The sequence below is a fragment of the Ostrea edulis genome, chromosome 5 (genome assembly GCF_947568905.1).
Source record: "Ostrea edulis chromosome 5, xbOstEdul1.1, whole genome shotgun sequence".
Classification (NCBI taxonomy): Eukaryota; Metazoa; Mollusca; class Bivalvia; order Ostreida; family Ostreidae; genus Ostrea; species Ostrea edulis.
The window spans coordinates 48959512-48984390 of record NC_079168.1 but is presented as its reverse complement, the minus strand read 5'-3'; the positions used below and the strand labels follow the sequence as shown (position 1 = coordinate 48984390).

Here is a 24879-nt window from a genome sequence, read left to right as displayed (position 1 = left end):
GATATTGTGATCACACTGTGCGTGTTAAAGAAAACCATTATACTAGTACTTCCTATCATATGAAATATTTAGATTTCGTAACATTACATGAAATTGATTTTGTTTCTTTATTTTGGAGTTTAAATCTTTACATATACTGTGTGAAGTCATAAATGAAGGGACGCGGGGTAGTTGATTTAAGGTCGATCGATCCTCATGTGATGTCATAGGTTTTTGCAAAAATCTTAATAATTTAAACTTTGTGCCTGATAGGAATATATCTTTCTGAGGAATTTTATTCACTGGATATAATTAAAAATCTGGTAAACTATTGATATTGAAAAAGTTTATATTTTCCATAGATAATCAATTATTTATGATTTTAAAAATGTTGACAAGGGCAATAACTCCTATGCTAGAATTTCCTCTACTGGATGTCTATTATACATTGGTTTCCCTAATATCCACAATTAATCTATACATATTTATGAATTAGCAGTTTTTTGAAACTGTTGATATTTAAATTTTGTCATTTCAACAAGTTTTTATCTATTTTTATTATTCTGTTTAACAAAAATGTGTGATTTTCTGATGTTGATGTATACATCTGTTTTTGTATGTCTGACATCTTTAAAAAGATGGCAACATATACATTTTCTTTGGTTATTAATTAAATTAAACTATATTGAGTGGAAATTAATAAAGTTTTTTCACTTTTAACCATTAATATTGACAAGTCACATGAGGATGGAGCTACCTTAAAAGTAAATGAAAAGAGAAGTGTGTCAATCTTATGAAGTTCAACTAATCTAATTTTTTATACATATATATTTTTCTTTGTAGCACCACCCCCAGTATGCAGTGGAACTGATCCTTGTTTGAACGGTGGCAGATGTATACGTACAGGCCCTGTAGGATACTTCTGTTTATGCTCTCCTGAGTATACTGGTATCAATTGTGAAAACAGTGAGTAACTGTTTTAAAGGTTTTGTTCATGACTTATTTCAAAAGTGCACAGACGCTTTAAGCAAGCGTATCCTTCGCAGTTTCGTTCACACTACGAAGGTCATTCAAAAATACGTAGACAATGTTTCTCTAGTATATTTTTATTAAAAAAAATACAATTCAACACATTGTTCGATTTAAAATCATTAATCTTATCGACCTAGGATGATTCATTCTATTTGATCACATAGTATCCGTGATATAAAATTCTAAAAACAGTATGAACTTTCGCCAAAGAGCATTGTTACGTAAAAACACAACGTCACAGCGTCGCGTTTAACAGTTTCTCAAAAATATTCTTCTCTATATTTCACACACAGCCTGTGGTACATTCTAATGTTATCTTCTAGGTATCTAGCGGGTTGTAACTCTTCTCATTTCCAATTGTTTAGTAAGAATAGTGAAGACGGTGCCGAAGCTAACATCAAAGATATCTGATAATTCCGCGACATTGTGTCACACAGTTATCATTTTCTATAGCGTTACTTATTCTTTTCACAAGTTCTTCGTAAATGATTCGTTTCCTACCGGGACGTTCGTCATCCAATATAGTCTCTACCACAAGAAAATCGTCTATACCATTTATACACTAAAGCACTACTCACTTTTGACATATTATTCGCTTCTTTCAGCATTTTAACATTTTTCAACTGAAGACTAAAATTTTTATGACCATTTCCTGCTCCGTGATTTCCCGTGACGTCTTGTTTTCCACCTTCGGGCGAAAGGGAACTATTCGCTTATAAAATGTTGTAATGATTCTCTACTAGAACGTATGAATTTTATTCTGTTTTAGTGCCATTCCTGAGAGATTTGGCAATTAACATTATATGATGCATTTTTGTAAATAACAAAATGTTACCATGCGCCGTGAACTAATTTTTAGGTTTTAATTTTTTAGATATGTTTTGAAATATCGTAACATATCTGAATTTTCTTCAGTAGAATTAAAATTATTTATTGTCTGATTGTGTATACCAATTTTGGATGTAATATGACGTTCAGAAAAAAAAGTTACAGCAAAAATCTACAAAGTTTTTGAATGACCCTTGTATGTATGTATTTACTACATAATACAACTTGAGATTGATCACATGTCCATATGACTGAAGAACAGAGGAAAATACAAGTTTCCTTTAAAATGAGTCCTAGTGTTTAATCATTCATGCAGTTGAATAGGGGATACAAGGATATAACAGCAATTGGTTGTCAATGAATTGAGTTTCGTATATTTTAGAGGTTGACAAATGTAACCTTAATCCATGCGGATCCCATGGTATATGTATTGATGGTGACAGCATAACATGCAATTGTACAGAGGGGTACAAAGGACCTTATTGTAATGGTGAGGATTTCATTTATCTTACTCAAATTACATTTGGTGGTTAGACTCTTAATCTAAATACATGTACCAATACACAAGGTGCATAACGGTCAAGACAGAGGCCTTGTATTGAACACAAGTACCAGTGGAGTCCCATTGTTTTGCATCAACATGTGGACAGGGGATGGTTCAGGACACATATGTTCACTCTGTTTCCAAGAGATTGTTCACTGGTTGATAGTACTTACTTACACTGAGTACTCCTTTTAAAAGAGGTAGGGGAGGCCCCAAATCTGGTAGATACTTGTGGACCCCAATGGTACACTACAGGGGCGTTATACTTTCCCTCAAAGAACAACACCTGAGTGATAATACTTCCCCTAATGATCAACACCTGCCCTCCGTCTTGATTGACAGGTGGGTGAAAACACTGGCCAGAAATGTCCCAAAATGCCCCTAAAATTCCCCCCAGAAACGCCATTCACCAACACCCAATGCAACGAAGGGAGTTGAACAAAGCTAACAAAGGAATCTTCATCATTAGATTAAAGCATGAAAAGTACTCCAGTTCCAAAAAACAAACAGAATATTCCATTACTGATGGTGTATTATCTGGAGGGGTTTTCCTTTCCTATGGAAGGTGTGGAAATTGGGACACCCCTTCCATTGGACAGTTCACGAGGCCCTGAAAAGGAAAACTTGACGCAGAAATTGTTTCACATTAAAATGTACATAGATTAAAATAATCAAAACGACCATCTTGAAATGAGTTGGGGGTTAGATTTTCAAAAATTGCTGGCTGGTACAACGTGTGGTAGTGGCTGGCAAATATTAAAGGAAATAGAAATGTTTTTATCAACTTCTACAGCTAATGACTGTGAAAGGCTTAGACGAGTCGTGCCACGAATTTTCCCCAACTTGTATCCACACCGGATTAGACATATTATCTGGGTCTATTATTTGGGATATTTTTATATATACATCATATAATGTATATGACTTTTAATTGATGACAAAAAAAAATATTTTTGTTATATGACTGTAAGAAAGAATCATCTCTACATACTTTTTTATATTGAAGTAATGCGCTGTTTGCAATGCAATTTGAAATTAAATGATAAAATCATCTTTTTATTTGCTGACCTATACTGGCACTGAATTTCTATTTCTTTTTCAAAAATTCTATTTTAGTTACACAAACTTGTACTGGATACGGTATCTGCAATGGTAATTATATCAATAATTCATTATCATTGATTATAAGAATTATTTCTAAGAATAATTGTCATGTATATGTTGTAATGGAACTTTGAAGATATATTGCTTGTTAGAGTTGTGAGATTGATCACTGTTCGTTATCTTCGCATTTCATAAGGAATGGTGATCAATCGCATAACTCCTATAAAGAATTCAAAATAAATAGTAGGCAAAACACGGCCCCTGAACATACCAGATGTGGGACCAGGTGCCTAGAGCGAGTAATCATTCCCTGTCGATCGGTCACACCCATCATAAGCCATATATTACAATCGGGTAAAAGGAGTAATCCGTAGTCAAAATCAAAGTGTACAGAGTGATCTAACAATTGGTGTGAAACACTTCAGATAGCATTTGATCCAATGACAGGTTGTATTTGTAAATCAGATCGTTAACGAGAATTAAAAGTTGCGAAATACTGACTTTAAACGAGACTGTTGAAACCCCTGTAATACCAAGTTGTTTGTCAGTAGCCTGCCTCGATCTTAAAGCTAATCATATGCAAAAGAAGCTCTTGAATATTGAATCAATTGAGAGACACAAACACCATATGCAGGTGAAAATGGAATATTGCTACATGAATATGGGAAGTTGACAATGGAGAAGCTGAAGTCATCCCGTTTGACATAAAGTTCAGTTGTTAGTATGCCATTAACATCTATGTTCAATAAAAATATCTAAGTATGAAACAGATGTGGAATATTCTGTGGCGAGTTTTATTTCCAGTTCACGGGGATATATCGAATCGAAATATGAATGAAAATGATTATTGTTAATAGATGAAATGTCGTCGATATATCTAAATGTCGAGTTGAAGGCCACGACAAAAGATTTTTTCCTCTGATGTAGAAGCTTTTGAATAAATTCTGACTCATAAGAATATATAAACAAGTCAGCTAATAAAGGAGCACAATTCGTGCCCATGGTAATTCGAACAGACTATTGGAAGACCTGATCACCAAAGACTACGAAGATATTGTCAATGAGGAACTCCAGCATTTTTCTCATATCAATTTAAAAGTGGTGTTCAACAAATTATTTTTTTTGAATGACTGATTTCTAGTTATAAATATTTCTTTTTCCCGTTTTGTTGACGAAAGAACTGTCTATCATGTCAAAAGTCTAGTCTTAAATTTATCGAGAGCAATGGCCGTGTAAAGTGTTGAAAATGTCATATGTTTTGATGTTGTTAATTTGATAATCGTTTTGTGCTTTTAAATTTCCTAAAAGTTCTTCAGAATATTTGGTACCCACATTTGATTTATGCTGGTATATGTTGTGGCACAATACGATTCAAGTTTCTATAATGTTAATTTCTACTGCGCACTTCTAAACAAGATGCTTCACTCTTTAAATAATACTTATTTTGTATATGCATACTAAGTAATTGGTTCTATGATTTCATACAAATTGAAATAGCCAATAAGTATTTTTCTATCTGACACTTGAAATTTCTAAATCTAAGTCTTTTTCATTTGTATTTTGATTAATTACTCCGTAGTCCACTAATTATTCTTGTTACTTCCACCTACGCTGTAAATACATGTACACTGTATCTCCAAGTAATCCAGCACAGCATCAGTGTGATCTTAAATTGATCTAATGAATGAAACATATATTGTAATCGGAACGATTTTATCAATACTGTAAAACTCATTATCAATCATACCTGTATTTTAGAAAATACCTTATTGTTGTATTGTTTCGTGAAGTTCTTTAATCAAATTAAAACTCGTGTGGAATTCTCTAAGTATGTCTTTAAGGCGAAGAAATTTTTGGAATTACCACTTTGAACTTGTGATGGCTTTGGGAGGAAGTATAAACGTTTTCTATTAAACTATAACAAGAAAAGGACGTGATATGATATCTGCTTGACCTACACAATATCCACTAACTTTATCATAATGATGACTCCCGACATTTCTGTGTAATAGATTACTGTTCGTTACCTTCGCCTTTCATAATGAAATAGTTCCCTTTGCTGTCTTACTATGCATAGCAGTTAGGAAACGACTTATGTATCAAATGTCTGTAAATGTTACATACTTATTTTATTATCCCACCTCTGGTACGTCCAACGGTCTGTGTTTGCCTAACTTTTAATTTTGTATTCCTTGTTGGAGTTATGAATGTGAACACCGTTCGATATATGCACTTGTTCATATATATTTTTGGATGGAATTGTCCTTATTCATCACAAATTATGAGGTGGATGAGTGAATATATTGTTTTTGTAATTGTGCTTGCATGAATGTCATATCGTTCTAGTATTATGTGTACTGAATTTAGTGATAAGTCTTCATTTTGCTACATAATCATAACAGTATTATCACATCATCTAATTCCAGTATCCTAGTTTATTTTGATCAATGCATGTCAGATTTTGCTTATTATGCCAATCTCTCAGTTGTTAAATGGATAAAGAGTGGGATTAAATAAGCCTTTTGGCTTGATTGGATTCTTAAGTCCCTTTACATGTATACCAATTGCAATATAAAAAGTGTTGGTTATCATAAATGAAATATTGCTTGAAGTAAAAAAAAAAACAAAAACAAAACCTTACCTAAACCACCTCCATAAAACAACAAATACCATTTTCATAGGATGTTCGTCCGGCATGTGTCAGAATGGGGGAATATGTCGAATGATTTTAGGACAACAGAAATGCCTTTGTCCTGTTGGTTTTACTGGCACGTCTTGCGAAAATACAACGGTGGATGAACAGGTTTGACGTCTTTGTTTTCTTCTACTTGTAATCACTTTGTACACACGTGTTCTATGTTCTGTTTAAAATAAAACCCAAATCTGAAATGAATACACATGTAGAAAATAGTTGATAGATTTATTATCAGAATTGATTTTGGATAACAATTGCTTCATTTTAAACATAATGTGTCAAAGAAGTAATGCGCATCTTTCGTAGCCAAGTGTGCTTGTATACTGAAGTATTGGGAAGAAACAATTTTGTGAAATTATTTTTAAAAACACATTCTCCAAGTGAATTGAAAATGTTTTTACTATGATTTGTAAATTTTAATTCATTTGGGGCGCGAGGGTATCTTCCATGAAAGACATATCTTTGTCAAGCAAAAACAAATAACATTAGATGTTTTTGAAATTATTTTTTCAAACTTTTATTTAAAGCCAATCTTTTAATGATGAATACAGCAACTCCCATCAAACATATCTTGATAAAATTATATCATAAGATATTTTCGTCGCTTTGTGAACTTCTTTCTTTCTCAGCTCAAATTTGTACCTCCAACCCCAGGAAAAGGCAGCCGAATTTCATGCAACATAAGAACTAGTAAAGCAATGTCACCCATCTGTGAATTTTCAGTGTATCTGCAAGCCAGGTAATCTATCAATAACAGATACTGATGTCTAAAATATTTCCATTTCCATTTTAGCTCATCTGAGCAGAAAGCTTAAGTGAGCTTTTCCGAAAACCTTTGTCCGACGTCCGTCTGTCTATCTGTCCATCTGTAAACTTTTCACATTTTCGACTTCTCCAGAGCCGCTAGGCCAATTTCAACTAAAATTAGCACAAATCATTCTCGGGTGAACGCCTTTCAAGATTCTTCAAATGAAGGACCAGGTCATCTTCAAAGAGGAGATAATCACGAACATGCAGAAATAGGGTGGCAGGAACCACTGGGTCCAAAAAGTTGAAATTTACAATATTTGACAAAGTGCAGATCAAAGTTTCTTGAAATCATGGCCCCTTGTGGTAGGGTGGAGTCACAATAGGAGATCAAAGTTTTAGATGCGAATATATAGGGAAAATCTTTTAAAATCTTCTCAAGAACCACTGGGTCAGAAAATTGGAAATTTACATAAGAGCGTCCTGACATAGAGTAGATTCGAGCTTGTTCAAATCATGGTCCCGTGGAGTAGGGTGGAGTCACAATAGGGAATCGTTTTTATATCCAGTTTTATATCCAGATCTATATAGGAAAATCTTTTGAAATATCTCTTGAACTATTTAAGCTAGCGTTTTCATTTTGTATATATACTCTTTACGACAAGGTCCTTCATGTAATCAAACTGTTATGGGATATTGTGATCTTGAAGTTTGACCTACTTTTAATAGAAATTTGACCTGTTCAATATGTCCTAAAACATCTGAGGTAGATCTTTTTATATCTTGTATATCAATTTCTTAGGACAAGGCCTTTCATTTCATATCATGACCTTTGATCTTGTGACTTTGCACTCGGAGTTGGACATACGTTTAAGAAAAAATAACCTATTATGTATATTCGGAACTATTTTAGGCAGGACTTTCATATTTTGTGTATATTTTTTTTATCACAAGACCTTGTGACACAATGATGTTTAATCTTTTGACCTTAGAGTTTGACCTACCTTTTAAAAAAGTATAACCTATTTGATATCTCCTGAACTATTTAAGATAGGACTTTCATATTTTGTATATAATTCTTTATGGCAAGACCTTGTCATACCTTGGTGTTTGACCTGGTGACATTGAATAACGGCAAGATCAAGGTTGCTCAGGTCAGCTATGTAGCCCATGGATCTCTTGTTCTTAAAGGACACGTCGCATTTTTCTAAACTTTTTCATTTTTTCAGCAAAATTAATTTATTTCATGCCCAAAACTACTTTACATGTGTTTTCAATGAAACAGTTTGCGTAGTTTTCGAGTTTGAAAGCGATGAAATTTAAATCTTGCGATATGCACATTTTCTTCGATATTTTACGTGCCATTATCTGTGATGTCATATGCGACCTCAAGCTAGAATATTTGAAAACAGTTGTTAGCCATTTCATAAATAGATTAAATTTAATTGACAAAAAACCAATCATCACATTAACGGCTTGTAAATAACTCTGCATTAGGCTGTTTTGTGCCGTTTAAGGGTGTACTTGCTGTCAGTAGAGAGGATTTAGACTGGGTTTTTTTTTTTTCAATTTTCGAAGGAAGGTATGAGGAAAAAGACGTGAATATTTTTTGTCGGCACAACGACTTTGCCATTAAAACCCATTAGAATTTGTCCCTGTACTTTTTCAAAAGAGCACTTAGACAAAGACGCAGATAGACTGCAAGAAGATGGTTCTATCGAAGCTAAGCACTGTTACATGTAGGCCTACGGCATATACATTTCATTCTGCTCTAAAATTCAATACACACTCGCACCAACTGACCTTCACCTTGTAACAACATTTAGGCAGAACTTGTGCTCGCGCTTTCTACCAACTGGTAGTTTTAGAAAAGAAATTTAAAGATAGAAGATAATTGAACTTTCAAGTATAAATAATAAAATATATTTCCTAACTTTGAATTGAATTATATAATCCTTTCAATTTTTAAGGAGCGCGTACGTAACAACAACAATACTCCGCGCTCCCACTTCCTAACAACGTGTAGATTAAAAAAATAATGATTAATAAAATTGATTGAATAAAATAATTTAAAAGTATTGTGATTTTCACTATAAATTTGATCATTTTTATCTTTAAAAAAATGTCGAAATGCACCCGTGACAGTAGGCCTTTGTCAATGATACAAAATGCACCTTATATCATAATTTAGGCCTATCTAACTTATCCAAAAATAAATTTAAAAATAATTGCACTGTTTGTTTTAGAAAAACAACAACGCTGATTACAGTTGTTTAAAGAAATAGCATTACCAAATAGTGTGTAAACAGCGATCCCATGTAAACATTATTTATTCGCAAATATGTAATTATGGTAGATAATGACTGTTATGTAACGTGTTAATTGGGTATGTTCTATGTGTATATTTTGGATAGGTAAATTATGGTAAATGTATGTTTTGTATAACATGTTAGATTTGTTCATTTCACGTTTGATGGATGTTGGGTATGCAAAATTTTCTGTTTGAGGCCCCTCCTTTTTGGGATGCTTTATATTGGTATGTTTCTTATCACCACTTTCTTGGGTGGAAATTTTCGATCAGGCAAACTGAAGATGATGTGATGTTTTGTTTTATGGCCCCGTACTTAGCATATTACATGGATGACCAATCACAGTGCGCCGTTAGGACGCTTTGGTCATTCCTCTTTGTTTGCTTGAAGTGCAAAGACTGCACAAGTATTTGTGTACACAAAGAAAGTTAATTTGATATCCACCCTCCACATCCTCCTTTGTAATGCCCCTTTGATGCTAGTATGTGTGGGCTGCTTTATTTTGTAAGGCCTGTTTTATTTTTTAAAACCCACCTTATTTGATTGCAGGCAGTTCTATTTCGATATTCCATTGTGTTGTAAGGAGTCGGATTGCATAATCATACCTATGTGATACATATGTTCTCGTATTTTTGTTTTCGACTCATTCTGACCCCGACTAGCTATTCTGTTATATAACTTCGTCATTTTCAAAATAAATGACATTTTTTCAATTCACATCACTGTCATGTTTTCACTGCCTTTATCAAGTAACAAGCAAAGGCTACTTGGCAAGTCATAATAACTAAGGCACATAAATGCAGATTTCATACTCGCTTTCCTCGCTGCATTTGGGTCGCTATTTGTATGTTAAAATTAGGCCCCTAAAACCCCGAGTTTTTAAGACTGTACCACGTGACTACCTATCTAATTAACTAGGCTTTTTTTTTAATCGGAGCTGAGATTGAAGTCCGTATTGTGGCTACTTCGGCGAACGAACTATTACAATTAATTTCTATAAGCATAAGGAATACAAAAAGAATATAATCCTGTAAACTTTGAAAACACGAGATGTGTCCTTTAAGTTATATCTGAATGCAACACAATATGAAAGACGTGTTCTAAAACTGTGATTCTAACAAACAAGTTTATTGTTTACAGTGCGCCCCCATCTTTAGGAAGTGTCGTAAGCAACACAGAATTAGAAGTAACCATTCTAAGTGCAGAAAATGCTTCTCTTCCTGGTCTACGACATGTTTATATGATTCCAGTCAAATTGTCGCAGATAAATGATATCAAATCCGGTGCAAAATATGACTTTTGTTTAAAGGCAAGGTAAGGGTACATTCCTATTCTCGTGTCGGAAACAGTGAAATTTTATTAAATTAATTATATAATGAATTGTGCGTTATATTTTGTAGATTATTATCAAAGGAGGTATATCGTTGTTTCTCGGTGGATTATGAAGCGTTGCGTATGTACGAATGGGTCAAACTTATAAAGAAACATTAATTTCCTACACCAATAGCAATCTTTATGATGTGAAATAAGTCTTTGTTAATCAAATCATTTTGATATTTTGCAGCATCTCCAAAGACAATCGTTAGAAATGTAAGTTTATTGCCAAGATTTCTCTTATGAAAGGAGAAGATAACGAACAGAGCTCAATCCCATAAATCCCATAAGCAATACAAAATAGATAGTTGGACAAACACGGACTCTTGGACACACCAGAGGTGGGATCAGGTTCATAGGAGGAGTAAGCATCCCCTGTCGACTGGTCACACCCGCCGTGAACCTTATATCTTCATCAGGTAAATGGAGGTATCCGTAGTCAAAATCAGTGTGCCAAGAACAATCTAACAATCGATATGAAACACGTCAGACAGCTTTTGACCCAATGATAGGTTGTATTGGCAAACTAGATCGTTATAACCGTAGGATTTACAAAATGCTTATTTTAAACGGGACTGTTGAAACCCCTGTACCATCAACTTGTTTGTCAGTTGCTTGCGTCGATTTAATAACTGGCCATACGCAGAACAAGCTCTTGCGTATCGAATCAGTTGAGAGATATAAATACCCTATGGAAATGATAATGGAATGTTGTTACATAAATATCGGAAATTGACGATGGAGAAGTTGAAATTTTCCCGTTTGTCATAAATGTGAATTGTTAGTTTGCCGTTAATATCTACTTTCAATAAAATATCTAAGTATGAAGCAGAAATGGACGACTTGTATATCCTAATGAAAGAATAATCTGTTTTTGTATATGTCGATGTTTGTATTTGTTTTATCAGCATTTCTAAGTCATTCATTTATACATATTTCTAAATTGTGTAGTATTTTCAGAAATTTAACTGAAATATTTTCAACAAAGAACTGTATATTGTACTTTGCTAGATAAACACAATGCTTTTTCTAACATATTTGATTTAAAACAGGCATAGGCCGTTCTTGACTCACTGATTTTGACTACGGATAACTCCGTTTACTTGATCAAGATATAGGGCTAGCTGATGGCAGGTGTGACCGGTCGACAGGGGATGCTTACTCCTCCTAGGCACCTGATTCCACATCTGGTGTGTCCAGGGGTCTGTGTTTGTCCAACTCCCTATCTTGTATTACTTATACGAGTTATGAGATTGATCACTGTTCGTTATCTTCCCTTTGTTTTATTACATTTTCAAAAAGATGGATGTAAATCATATTCTCCCAATTTTTGTAGCAGCGATCTGTGTCAGCAAGTTTATGTAAAAGAACTGTACGGGATACCAGGACTTTTAGGTTCTGTAAAAACCAAAAGTTTAAATCTGTTAAGAAATACTATATTTTATCATATTTTATAAAGGATATCATGTCAGATACAATTCAACACTAATTCTTTTTCAATTATCGTAATTTTGAAGTATATTTTGGAGTATATGATATCAAAAGTAACTATAGTTCTTTAAATTTTCCCCCCAAAAAAGTAACTACAAATTTTTGCGAGCTGGGTTTTTTTTTTTTTTTTTTTTTTTTTTTTAGAAAACATGGAGTACAGATATGGATAAAGATTTTCAATAGCTTGCGTGTACAAGAAAGATAAATATATGACACAGATATGAAATCTGTTCAAGGCTTTGCTCAATGTTTTCTAATTTTAAAAGTCTGGTGGGAAATATTTTTGATGTCATAATTCTTATGCTAGGTCATTTTAGTCCATTTGAGGATAACAAACGCGTTGCATCTGGGTTCTTACATAAAGAATACTTAGAAGGTTTGAAGGAAATGCACAGACTATTCATTTCTGAGGCAAATAGAGACGTTATGACATAGTTCTTTTTCCGGATTTTAATTATGCAATGCAATTATTATACAAATGTTATTCAAAGCGCATACTGTTATTTGCACTTCTTTTCAGGCATGGGAATTTATACCACCTACTCCAGAGAAAAATACCAAATTTTCATGTATACCAGGGAGCTATTGTCATATCGTTGTGTATACCAGGATCAACGATACCGATGCGACGAAATGGTATAATATTTTCTTGCTATATATCATTACTAGCGTTTTCATAAAAGACACATTAAAAATTTCTCAACTAACTTGAAATACAGTGTTAAAATTCGAATTGTTTAATTTCACTTACAAAATACGAAGGCAGATTTGTTTTTACAGATTCGATTTCCAGATGTTTATATTGCTTCTTCATAACGACATGCGTGTTATCAAAAATATGTATGAATGAAGTTGCTATTGATGAATCATTGAATCGGATGGAAAATCCTTTCAATGAAAACAATGGGACAATCCACAAATATAGATATCACCTTAATGGGACTGATTCACGATTTTCCTCAAAATTTTGTTTTTCACTTTTTTAAAAATAATCAAAATCTACTGTCTAATGTGTTTAAAAGATTTCACATAAAATTTGAAGTTATACATTATCACAGAAGGTCATTTTAGAGAGTACATTATTTGTTTTGTAAACAAAGATTGCAGTATGTTATTGTTTACGAAATTATCAAAAGAAATGGATATCGATCTAAGTTTTATTATTATATCTTTCACATTTCAAGTATTCTTTGGGTAAAATGTATCATCTAAAAGTTAAAGTTTGTGAGTATGCAAAATTAAGATGCTTTATATTACAAATTTAACATTTCACTGATTTGTTTATTTACATGAAAAAACTCGAGTCTCTGTTTACATAACTCATATTAAGACTAAAATACTGCTTTTATTCTTGTGTTCAGAAGGTCAAAAGTTTGGCTGTCACCATTAAATCAGTTATATTTTTAATGTTTAACTTCAAAAATGAAAACAATGTTTTTTCAAAAATTGTGAATCAGTCACTTTAACGAACAGAGGAATTTATAATTAATGTATCCCGAAAACTCCATAGATACATTCAATCGTCAACCATAAATTAAATTAAATGTCTGATCAATGATGTATGACATTGGAGTATTACCATATAAATTCAGTAATTTCCGTTCTTGTTGGTCATGAGAAGGAAAGGTGTGGCATCCAGTTATATTCAGTGTATATCTTGTATTACACACACACACACACACACACACACACACACACACACACACACACACATACATACATACGTGTGTGTGTGTGTATTAATGTGTGTGTGTTTATCTGGCATTGAAGTGCTTAATCATGTTATTTGATAAGTTAAATCGAGTGTTACATGTAAATAAAGTACAGTAAAACAAGAGCTCTAAAACGATATGTCAAGTATTTTTAAAATCAACAGACATATTTCATGAAAAGAAGAATTGGTCTCTGTTTCACAATTTTGCCATGTTGTGCAGATCGTGGTTTATATATGAATTTCAGCTTTCTAAGGTTGTGCAGAGAAAATAATTTAACAATGGTGGTAAGACTAATTACATTTCTTTGGTCTAAAAAAATCATAAAGACCCATTTCTACCTTTATTAGTGAACAAGTTCTTGTGACGACTGCGCATGGAGGCAAGGCGTTTCCAACTGAATCATTGAAAAACAAATGCTTAACAGATGTCGTCTTTACGGATATCAATTCAGAAGGGAACCATCAAGTCTGTCTTAAATCATGGTAACCAAAGCTTTTATATATAAGTTAGGGATCAAGAAATTATAGCAATTAAAATGTATGTTTCATTATAATGAATACATATGTAGAAAATATTTCATATATTCATTATGAGAATTGATTTGTAATAACAATTGCTTCATTTTAAATGTTGGAAGAAAACAATTTTGTGAAGTAATTTTCAAAAACACATTCTCCAAGTGAATTAAAACAGCTTCTCTTTAGCTGTTTCATGCCTGATCTCGACCGTGTAATGTTCACTTGTTTCTACATCGTCATGTGGAGCTCAGTCCAAACCCACACCAAAGGTATATACTCCCATTTATCTTACACGATGGTACGTCAGTCAATCCACAGGGCAGATCATTCGGAGTCTGAATCTCTTCAGCAAAAAATTGACCCCAATAGACGAGTCTTGGATATGTGGAAACTTGCAAAGAGATTTGAGACATTGTGCTTAGTTTTGCAACTCTTCATCTGTCTGGCTCTCAACCTGTTTCTAAATATATTGAATAACGTGATTATATCATAGGTAATCCCGTAGTTATTCTTCATGCAGTTGATTTTTTCTAGTTTTGTTCACATAATGTAATGGACACCTATCCCGCACAATAGAAGAGTATTCAAGAAATGATCTAGTAAATGTAGTACTTATATGAAGGTGAAGATAACGAACAGTGATCAATCTCATAAATCCCATAAGCAATACAAAATAGATAGTTGGGCAAACACGGACCCCTGGTGGGATCATGTGCCTAGGAGGAGTAAGCATCCCCTGTCGACCGGTTACACCCGCCGTGAGCCCTATATCTACAGCATTTGACCCAATGATAGGTTGCATTGGCAAACTAGATCATTATAACGACCATAGAATTTGCGAATTGTTGACTTTAAACGAGATTGTTGAAACCCCTGTAGCATCAACTTGTTTGTCAGTAGCTTTATCGTAATTCTACAACTAGTGAATTTTAACTTTTTAGAATACATAATCGCTGATAGGTCTTTTTACTATGCTCTTAATGTATTCTGACCAGCTAAGATCGTAACTAAAAAGTTCCCCTAAATCTCTGTGAAAAATCGCTGTAGGACTTTGAAAATAAAACTAATGCATGTCGTTATTTAATGTGCCTAAAAATAGACATTTCCCGCCCGTTTGCTCCTTCGGCGTTGACTTGAATTCAATGTTGATGTAAGATATTACCTCGTTAGGAAAACGAAAACGAAATTGATGGCAGGAATTGTGATGGTATAAAATTACAGTGAAAAGAGGATCATATATATATATACATATAATATAATTGACAATCAGTAGATATGCTCTATAAATTGATGTGGACAAAATTCACTCCGTTTTTGGCACACTGATTTTGACTACGGAAAATTCCGTTTACCTGGTCAGGATATAGGGCTCACGGCGGGTGTGACCGGTCGACATGGGATGCTTACTCCTCTTAGGCACCTGACCGCCACGGTGGCCGAGAGGCTAGAGCGTTCGGCCCGCATGCGATAGGCCGGGGTTCGAATCCCGGCCGCGACAGACCTAAGTCGTTAAAACAGGTAGTGACAGTTCCATCGCCAAACGCTCGGCATCAGGTGTGAATGTCACAGGTCCTCGGAGATTACCTTAAAAACGGACGCCCTGTGTCACAGTAGGTGTGGCACGCTAAAGAACCTTCACTGCTCAATGGCCGTAAGCACCGAGCATAGGCCTAAATTTGAAGCCCTTCACCGGTCTTGGTGACGTTTCCATATGAGTGAAAAATTCTCGAGCGAGACGTTAAGCAAGATACAATCAATCAATCAATCTTAGGCACCTGATCCCACCTCTAGTGTGTCCAGGGATCCGTGTTTGCCCAACTATCTATTTTGTATTACTTATAGAAGTTACGAGATTGATCACTGTTCATTATCTTCACCTTTCATTAGGCTCAAAGAATGTATCTCAGGTGCTGTATGATTGTTCTTATTAAATAAAGTATATTTTTTTCCAGGAAATATGGCGAATCAAGGTGTTATTTAATTGAGGTCATAAAAAACACAACAGGTAAGAAAAATTGCAAATCTTTAAAAGGCGGTTGAAAAATAATCATCAATCGTAATTAGATTTCTTTTTTTGTATAATGTGTCACGTCCCTTTCGAATAATTTTATTTCCTGTTGCGACGTCACTATCTTTATTTGAAATGCTACAGATTTTGATCGATGCATGACACTAAGGCCCGTAACATGAGGGCTCTGTATTGTGCCAACCCCTCATCTTGATACGGAATCTCCGTTTTTAGCTCGACTGAGCTATAAGATCTTAAACGTTTTTGTGGTTACCTGTTGTCCGTCGTTTCCTGTTGTCCGTCGTTCATTTGATATGTCTGTCCGTTTGTCCGTATATCAGTAAACTTTATAAATTTACTTCTCCCAAACTGCAAGGCAAATTTCAAACATTTTGCCGTAAAGCATCCTTGGGTAAAGGGGTCTCAGACTTGTTCAAATAAAAGATCACATCCATTTCAATTAATAAATAGTGATAATATGGTAAATGCTGAAGAGCAACTGCATCAGAAAAGACAAAACTGATGTGAAAGCTTACTTAATGAATGGCGATTCAAATTGTTGAGACCATGACCCCCAGGGGTAGGCTGGGATTACAAGTTACTGGCCCTGGACGTAGGGTAGGGCCACAATAGGGAACAAAGTTTTCTAGGGGAATTCATTGAGGAACATCTTTAAAACTATCCCTCTCAAAACCAACAGGATCATGATTAGACATATCAAGGAAAATGTCAAGATAACGAACAGTTACCGGTATCAATCTCATAATTTCTATAAAGAAATCAAAATTAAGAGTAGGGAAAACACGAACCCCTGGACACACCAGAGGTGGATTCAAGTGCCTTGGGGAGGTAAGCATCCCCTAATGAGTGGTCACATCAGCCATGAGCCCTGTATCTTGATCAGACAGAGTAAGCGGTAGTTAAAATCTGTATGTAAAGAACAGTCCAATAATTGGTGTGAGACAAGTCAGGCAGCCTTCAACCTAACGGTAGAGTTTATTTGTAAATTAGATCGTTATAATGACCATGGAATTTGCAAATGCTGACTTTAAAACGAGACTTTTGAAACCCGAATAACATCCAACTTATTTGTCATCAGCCTGCCTCGATTAAAAATGATCAAAATATCTTTGATGTGTATCGAATCAGTTTAGAGACGTAAACACCATAAGCAGGTGATAATAGAATATTGCTACGTAAATACGTGAAGTGGACGATGGAGAAGCTGAAGTATCATTGAATTGTCAGTTTGCCATTAATATCTATGTTCAATAAAATATCCAGTATCAAGCAGATGTGTAAGTGGTGTCATTTATTTCGGGTTCACATGGATATATCGAATCGACATATACATGTAGCTACTGACAAATAAGTTAATGTTACAGGGGTCTCAACAGTAGCATTTTGCAACTTCTCTGGTTGTTATAATGATCTTATTTGCAAATACAACTTGTCATTAAATCGAATGTTGTCTGACGAGGTTCATGCCAATCATTAGACCTTTCTTTACATACTGATTTTGACTATGGATTACTCTGTATACCTGATCAAGATAGAGGGCTCACGGCGAGTGTGACCGGTTAACAGGGGGTGCATTCTCCTCTTATACACCTGATCCCACCTCTTGCGTGTTCAGGAGTACGTGTTTGTCCTGCTCTTAATTTTGTCATTCTTTATGGGATATATGAGACTGATCACTGTTCGTTATTTTTACTTTTCATGAAGAGGTGAAGATAAAGAACAGTGATCAATATCCTATAGAAATACAAAATTAAGAGTACCTGGACGTATCAGAAGTGGGATCAGGTGCCTAGGAGGATTAAGCACCCCCTGTCAACCGGTTAAACCCACCATTTATCTTATATCTCGATCGGGTAAACAGATTAATCCGTAGTCAAAATCATTGCTCAAAAACGTCCTCAATTAGTATGAAATTTGTCAGACAGCATTTTACCCAATGACAAGTTGTATTGGTGAAGTAGATCGTCATATCGACCATAAACTTTGCAAAATGCTGACTTTAAACAAGGTTGTTGAAACCCATGTAACACCAACTTATTTCTAAGTAGCCTGTCTCTAATCATACGCAGAATAACCTCAACTTCATGAACGAATGAGTATTATTAATAGATACGATATCAAAATGTCGACTTAAAGGTCAAAACAAGAAAGTTTGCTTTCACATGTAGAAGCTTTTGAATAAATTATGCCTAATGACAATATAAAAAGAGGTCAGCTAATAGAGGAGCATAATTCGAATGCGAATTCCAACATACTGTTGGAAGAACTGATTACCAAAGACTATGTAGATATTGTGATATGACAGCATATTCATGTAGTATATATCTCAGTTTATTCAAATCATTGTCCTGGGGAGTTAGTGTGGAGTCACAATAGGGGATTAAATTTTCCCATGTTAATGTACGAGATCATTTATCATAAAATGAATTGTTCTCAAGTCCAGTAGGGCAACTCCTATCAGGAATACAAAATAAAGACTTGGGCAAACACGGACCCCTGGATATACCAGACGTGGGATCAGATGTCTAGGAGTAAGCATCCCCTGTCGATTGGTCACACCCGTCATGAGCCTTATATCTACGGAGTAATAAATGTGCCAAGAACTGCCTAACAATCAGTATGAAACACGTCAGACAGTATTTGACCCAATGATAGGTTATATTGGCAAACTAGATCTAGATTATTCTAATCACCATAGAATTTGCGAAATGTACATTGATGCATCATCGTGTTTTGTGAATTCCAATTCGGTTTAGTCACTACCGCATTGGACTGGGTTGTGGTCCTAATATGGGGTCAAATTTGTCGTACTATGAAAGAGGATAAGGCTCTTTTATTTTTTTTTTCTGATGGACAGCATAGCAAATATTACTCAGATGAGCGTTGAGGCGCATGGGCTTCTTGTTAAGATCATAACCGAAAGACCGCTAGCTTGCACTTGTAATAACGAGGAAGGAACAATCACTACCTGTGCTAATAGTTTTCATGCGACACCGCCATTCGGCTACTACAACCTATTGATAGTAATTATTATTCTGTATGGAAAGTCAATGGTCCCATGATTAATAGATAAAGAACAGCTCTTGCCGAGAAATTTCATCATCTTTTTTTCAAATGTAGATGTCTGTGATGCAAATCCGTGTCTGAATGGAGGATTGTGTAATCAAAAGAATAGCACCTCTTATTCTTGCATCTGTAAACAGGGTTACTCTGGCATTAACTGTGGAATAGGTAAAATATAATCATACATTTTACTCATCATAAAATCTTTAAATGAATTTCAACAGCACATTGTGTGATATTGTCTGTTTTGTTTGATATTGCTTCCGATTGTGAAGAAAACTATTTTTAATTCTGTTAAAGATTAACATTCTGAATAAATCATTGTCATTTTACCTTTTTCAATGCTTGTATTGGAAGTAAAAAGTTTGCTAATACACTGTACTATCAAAAGTTTGTGAACAGAAAACTTTCATCTATTCAATCAACTTTTGTCATTGAACTTTCAGTATGTGTCAATGTTTTATGAATAGGTCCATGTCCGTCTGCTGATTCGCAATGTCAGAATGGGGCATACTGCTACAGAACAGGGACTAGGGATATCTGCTTCTGTAGGATCGGATACAGCGGGACAAATTGTACCCATGGTGTGTGTTGTAAACAGACTATCTACATTTATATTTTAACTTACAGTCCCTGTCACATTTTACTATCTGTATAACATGTGATCTTGCTTATTCGGTTTTTCTTTTTCTATTTTCTTTTTGTATTAGAATCCTCGGAAAATATCACAGATCTACACAACAATGGAGTGAGTATAGCGGCAAAAAATAATTTTAGTAAATGAATAAGTCTTGTATCATTTCAATATTGGGAATTAACATAGTATTAATCTGTGATAACCATTAATTTGTAACTTATATTACATCTGAACTGCGCACTATGAAAAACTACATATTCTTACATTTTCAGGGAGAATTCACAGACGCTGTCTACCCAACAAACATCACATGTTATGTTTCTAAGCCTTGTCGTATTCCGCATATAATAACGGGTAGCCCAGCCAAAGAGTAAGTTACTAAATACTGTAAACCTAATTCATTCAACTGAAATTGCTGTCTTTCCGGGAAAAAGTTAAATTGCATTGAATGCATATCGTGAGGTAAATATTTTGTGGATTGTGAAAAAAATAAGCATAAGTTTGAAAGGACTTTATTTAATTCTTTTAAAATATGATAATCGTTTCTCATATTCGTGACTGATTTAAATCAGGAAATAACGAAAATAAAGCCCGACGACCATTAATAATTTTACAACAATTTATCTTATCAATAAAGTACATTTAAAAGTATTCGGAGAAAATATCGCAGAAATGAGACACTACATTATGTATTCATTGTATCTGAGTAATAATAGAAATGAGAATAAAACGTTTTTCCTGGTTCTTTTTTACGAATATCTATGTAAAGATAGAATAGATACTCTGAGCTGACAGGGGTTAAAACTAGGATTCGTGAATATTTAGACCACAGTTAAGACCAGGGTATGTTTCCTCTGATGTTACAATTGAAGAAGTCAAGATTGAGAAGCACCCGAACAGTACACAGACTTATCATTCCATAACAGTCATTAAGGCTGAGACCACCGGGCAGAAGAAAGTGTGCGTGCAGATTTATAATGAACAAAGGTAAATCACTTTTTAATGATATAACTAATAAAACCAGCGTAATGCTATGGTCATTTTAGTACACATTGGTCGCTTGTCATCATATATTCATATTCCCTTATGTACTGTCTATGCAGTAGTAAGATAACTCCACCCTCATGTGACTTAACACTATTATGAATTCATAGTAGAAAAAAACTATTGATTTCTTCTGAATAAAGTTTAATCTAAACAATAACCTAAGAAAATGTATATGTTATCACCTTTTTAAAGATGTCAGTCACATGCAATAAAAATATAAACAATTGTGAAATATACTTGACAAATATATGATTATTATCATTTTCATTTAATGAATGGAAAATTTTGTGTCTTAGAAAACGAAGTTTTTGCTATTCGAGCACCATTCATAATCGAACTTGACATCACGTAAATAGTAGCATTATAGCTCATCGGACAATTTATTTCCGACTCTAAAAGATAATGATTTTCACTAATCTCCTTACCGCGGAAAATATGAGTTCTATATCGCACTCCTATCGGCAAAATATGGTACCAAAAACTTTTAAAGGCGTTTATCGAGAAATTATGACAACTTTCAATTTTCCATTATATTTTATTTCTACAAATATCAAAATACACGGATTTGACGAAGTTTAGTAATTTGTCAATAAGTGTAATATGAAATATGATGAAAAAATGTGACAAGATTACATGTTTAATTGAATTTCAACATTGAACTTTGTTAATGTTTTAGGTTAACGTCAGACGAGGTTTGTTTTAATGTTACGGTGACGGAAGGTAATATATTATTTGTTCTCTCTCTCTCTCTCTCTCTCTCTCTCTCTCTCTCTCTCTCTCGTTTTCTCTCTTTCTTTCTCTCTCCACTTTTATTCAGTTTAAATTTCAAACAAATTAACATAAAGTATAATTGTTGAATTTGTGCAATTTTTTTTTATAGGATTTGAACATAAAAACCAGGTAAACTTCTAAAAAACAAAAAACATTATTAATAATTCAGAAAAAAGAATTACATTTGAGAATAGTATAGTACATGTACATAAATGTGTAATTGGGCTATGAATATTTTATCATCAAAATTTGAGACTGAAGGGAAATATCTACTTGAGATTAAAAACTTTCTGCCTAATATTTCAAATTGGACTGAACATTTTTAATTCTGATAATTTTCGAAAACTGCATTTGATTCATTGACTATAGATACTTGCCCACTTTTTACCACCAACACCTCCAAATAACACGGGATTGGAATGTCAGGTTGGCCGGCCCTGCCATCTGATGTTATGGACGTCAAACAGATTCGGAATTAATTCTTGGTAAATATTTGTCATAAATTTCTGATGTTATGTAAATGAAAATAAAGAATCATTATCTTAATTTCAAAGGAAATTTGATCATTAGAACTGTTTTGATATTTTTTAAAATGTTCACATTCCCAGTTGAAATAAACTTTAGTCAAACACAATCTTTTTTATGCATTTCATTGTAGTCCGTTGGTAAAGAGTAACAAAAAACCCGGCGATTCCGTATACATTTTTCAACAAACAGGCAAGTCCAGTCCATGTGTAAATGAAGTCAGCATGCAAATTCAGAACGTTGGAAAAACACCAATATGTTTCACAGCCATAACTTTGGACATAAATAATCCTCAGGGGTATGAAATCTACAGATTATCATATAAAAATGGATATTTTATTGAACATGGATAAAATGTAAAGATAAAGAACATTGATCAAATTCATAATGTTAACGGTAAACTGACAGCTCAATTTTATGATAAATGGGATGACTTCGGCTTGTTCATTGTAAACTTCCCATGTTTATGTAGCAATATTCCATTAGCATCTGCATATGGCGTGTATGTCTTTCAACTTATAAGATAGACTGAGGAGTATTCACTTATTTGATATGATATCATATTGGTATATATAATTTAGCGGATTACGGTACCAGCGCGAACTTTTTAAAAATTGTTTAGAGTCATCATTATGATTATTATGTTTTGCATTGAATTGGCAGAACAACATTGTAATCATTGAGGTCAGTTATATTGCATTCAATATGAGCAAAATTTCTCATCATATTCTATTTTATATTCAGTGATGAGGGAGATACCAGGTGCTTTCACCTGGAGATAGTGACATCATTAACAGGTTAGACTACTTTACCATTCTTTCAAGAAAAGTGTTGCGTGATAATATTGCAGTAAATAAATATTACAGTAAATAAATATACAACTTATTCTATCATTATATGATGTGCAGTTAAGAGTTCGTGTAGCAACGTGAAATGTGCGAATGGTGGTTTCTGCGACAGTATCACTTTAACTGGAGAATGTAGATGTGTCCTAGGATTTTCTGGACGACATTGTGAAATTCGTAAGTAAAGATGTTCGCAATTCATGGAACATATTCATGTCTTTAAAATTCATCAGGAAATATCATGTAATCAAATTATACTCTGTTTTATAGCAAAAGGAGTGTCGTTGATCCCCACACCACAGAGCGCTACACAGAGCACTGCCGTAAGTACTTGTATTTTTAATCATATTAAAGCTAAAGTTGTCGATATATAATACTGATTGATATACATAAATTCTGGGTGTTCGATTGTACAGAAAAAGTTTGTGTTTTCTGTTTACACATTTCAGATGATGACAGACATGGCTATCCCAGACAAAATCATTTGTCATTTGAACGAAAAATGTGATATACCATTTTCCATAACAGCAAACAGTAATACAAGGTTGAAACTTTTAAAAATTGTATTAAATACAATAATTCATTTCTCAGCCTGTAGTTCATGTGAAGTAGATTCTTGTCTATATTTCAGGCCAAGTGTTAATTTTGGTCACTACGATGAAAGTTTAACAGTCACTACACCTACCCTACACAAAGATCAGCATACTTCCTTGAATACCTACATCGGTCACGTGACAGTAGCGCCGAATCAAATTGGATCTCACATCGTCTGTATTCAGATGTCCATGGATAAAGTGTAATGCATTTACAATAGGAGAGTTTGGGGTTACTGCCGGAACACCGTTTATACGCAAATTTTATACACGCCTTTATAACTTGATAGCATTGTGAAATGCCGATTTCTTGCAAGACTACTCTAAGCTGAAGAAAATTAAAATCATGATAGATTTTTAACTTTGAATGACTTAAACAAACTTTCCAAGACAAGGGTATTACACGTACCTCAGTTCGCAAGATAGAATTTGTTAGTTGATGTTAACTTGCAACGGGACTGCTTTTCGATATGATGTAAGACAGCAACAAGAGAAATTGTCGTGAAAACTATAATCTACACATTGCGAATTTATTATTCTTTGTATTGAAACATGAATATATAAGAATAATGACTTAGAATCTACAGACTTATTGTTGAATTGAAGTTTCATAAAATTTTACCCTATGTTGTTTCGGTGGGTCATGCGATCGTGAGCTTTCCAACGCAGCAATGTCGACCAAGCTGGCCTACTTTTAGGGTCCCTTTTCTGTGCTAAAATTATAAAAACAAAAAAGCATAATCTCTGCCATACAATCGTACCGCTAAGGGACTTCGGAACGTATTAACATTAGTAAGGATCGGGATAAGGGGCGTAGTCGGAGTCTATTTCGATTTCCATTACTATCTTGGCAATATTATATCTTCTTGTCATTAGCTTGATGTCGCATTATTACTAGTGAATAAAACAAATTTTGATATGTATGTTTTAAAATGTACTTGCCATGCAATTGTTATACAGCAAAATAGCACATATCAATACAGCAAAATAGCACATATCAATTTCAGTTTCTCAATTCAAACATTTTTAAGCA

General features: G+C 34.0%; 1 protein-coding gene across 1 annotated transcript in view; it reads left to right on the top strand.

The window, feature by feature from the left end:
* The window catches only part of LOC125651136 (uncharacterized), a 96037-nt gene that overhangs the window by 24016 nt on the left and 47142 nt on the right, over positions 1–24879 (top strand). The window contains exons 15-37 of the mRNA XM_056166095.1: positions 823–873; positions 6118–6290; positions 6812–6921; positions 10379–10552; positions 10639–10691; positions 10803–10828; positions 12624–12739; positions 14166–14300; positions 16289–16341; positions 19486–19596; positions 19899–20012; positions 20139–20176; positions 20338–20435; positions 20891–21052; positions 21789–21832; positions 21993–22012; positions 22253–22368; positions 22542–22706; positions 23153–23205; positions 23317–23430; positions 23524–23576; positions 23703–23797; positions 23885–24049. Coding sequence (XP_056022070.1) covers positions 823–873; positions 6118–6290; positions 6812–6921; positions 10379–10552; positions 10639–10691; positions 10803–10828; positions 12624–12739; positions 14166–14300; positions 16289–16341; positions 19486–19596; positions 19899–20012; positions 20139–20176; positions 20338–20435; positions 20891–21052; positions 21789–21832; positions 21993–22012; positions 22253–22368; positions 22542–22706; positions 23153–23205; positions 23317–23430; positions 23524–23576; positions 23703–23797; positions 23885–24049 — 2239 coding nt within the window. The remainder of the gene's footprint in view (positions 1–822; positions 874–6117; positions 6291–6811; positions 6922–10378; positions 10553–10638; positions 10692–10802; positions 10829–12623; positions 12740–14165; positions 14301–16288; positions 16342–19485; positions 19597–19898; positions 20013–20138; positions 20177–20337; positions 20436–20890; positions 21053–21788; positions 21833–21992; positions 22013–22252; positions 22369–22541; positions 22707–23152; positions 23206–23316; positions 23431–23523; positions 23577–23702; positions 23798–23884; positions 24050–24879) is intronic.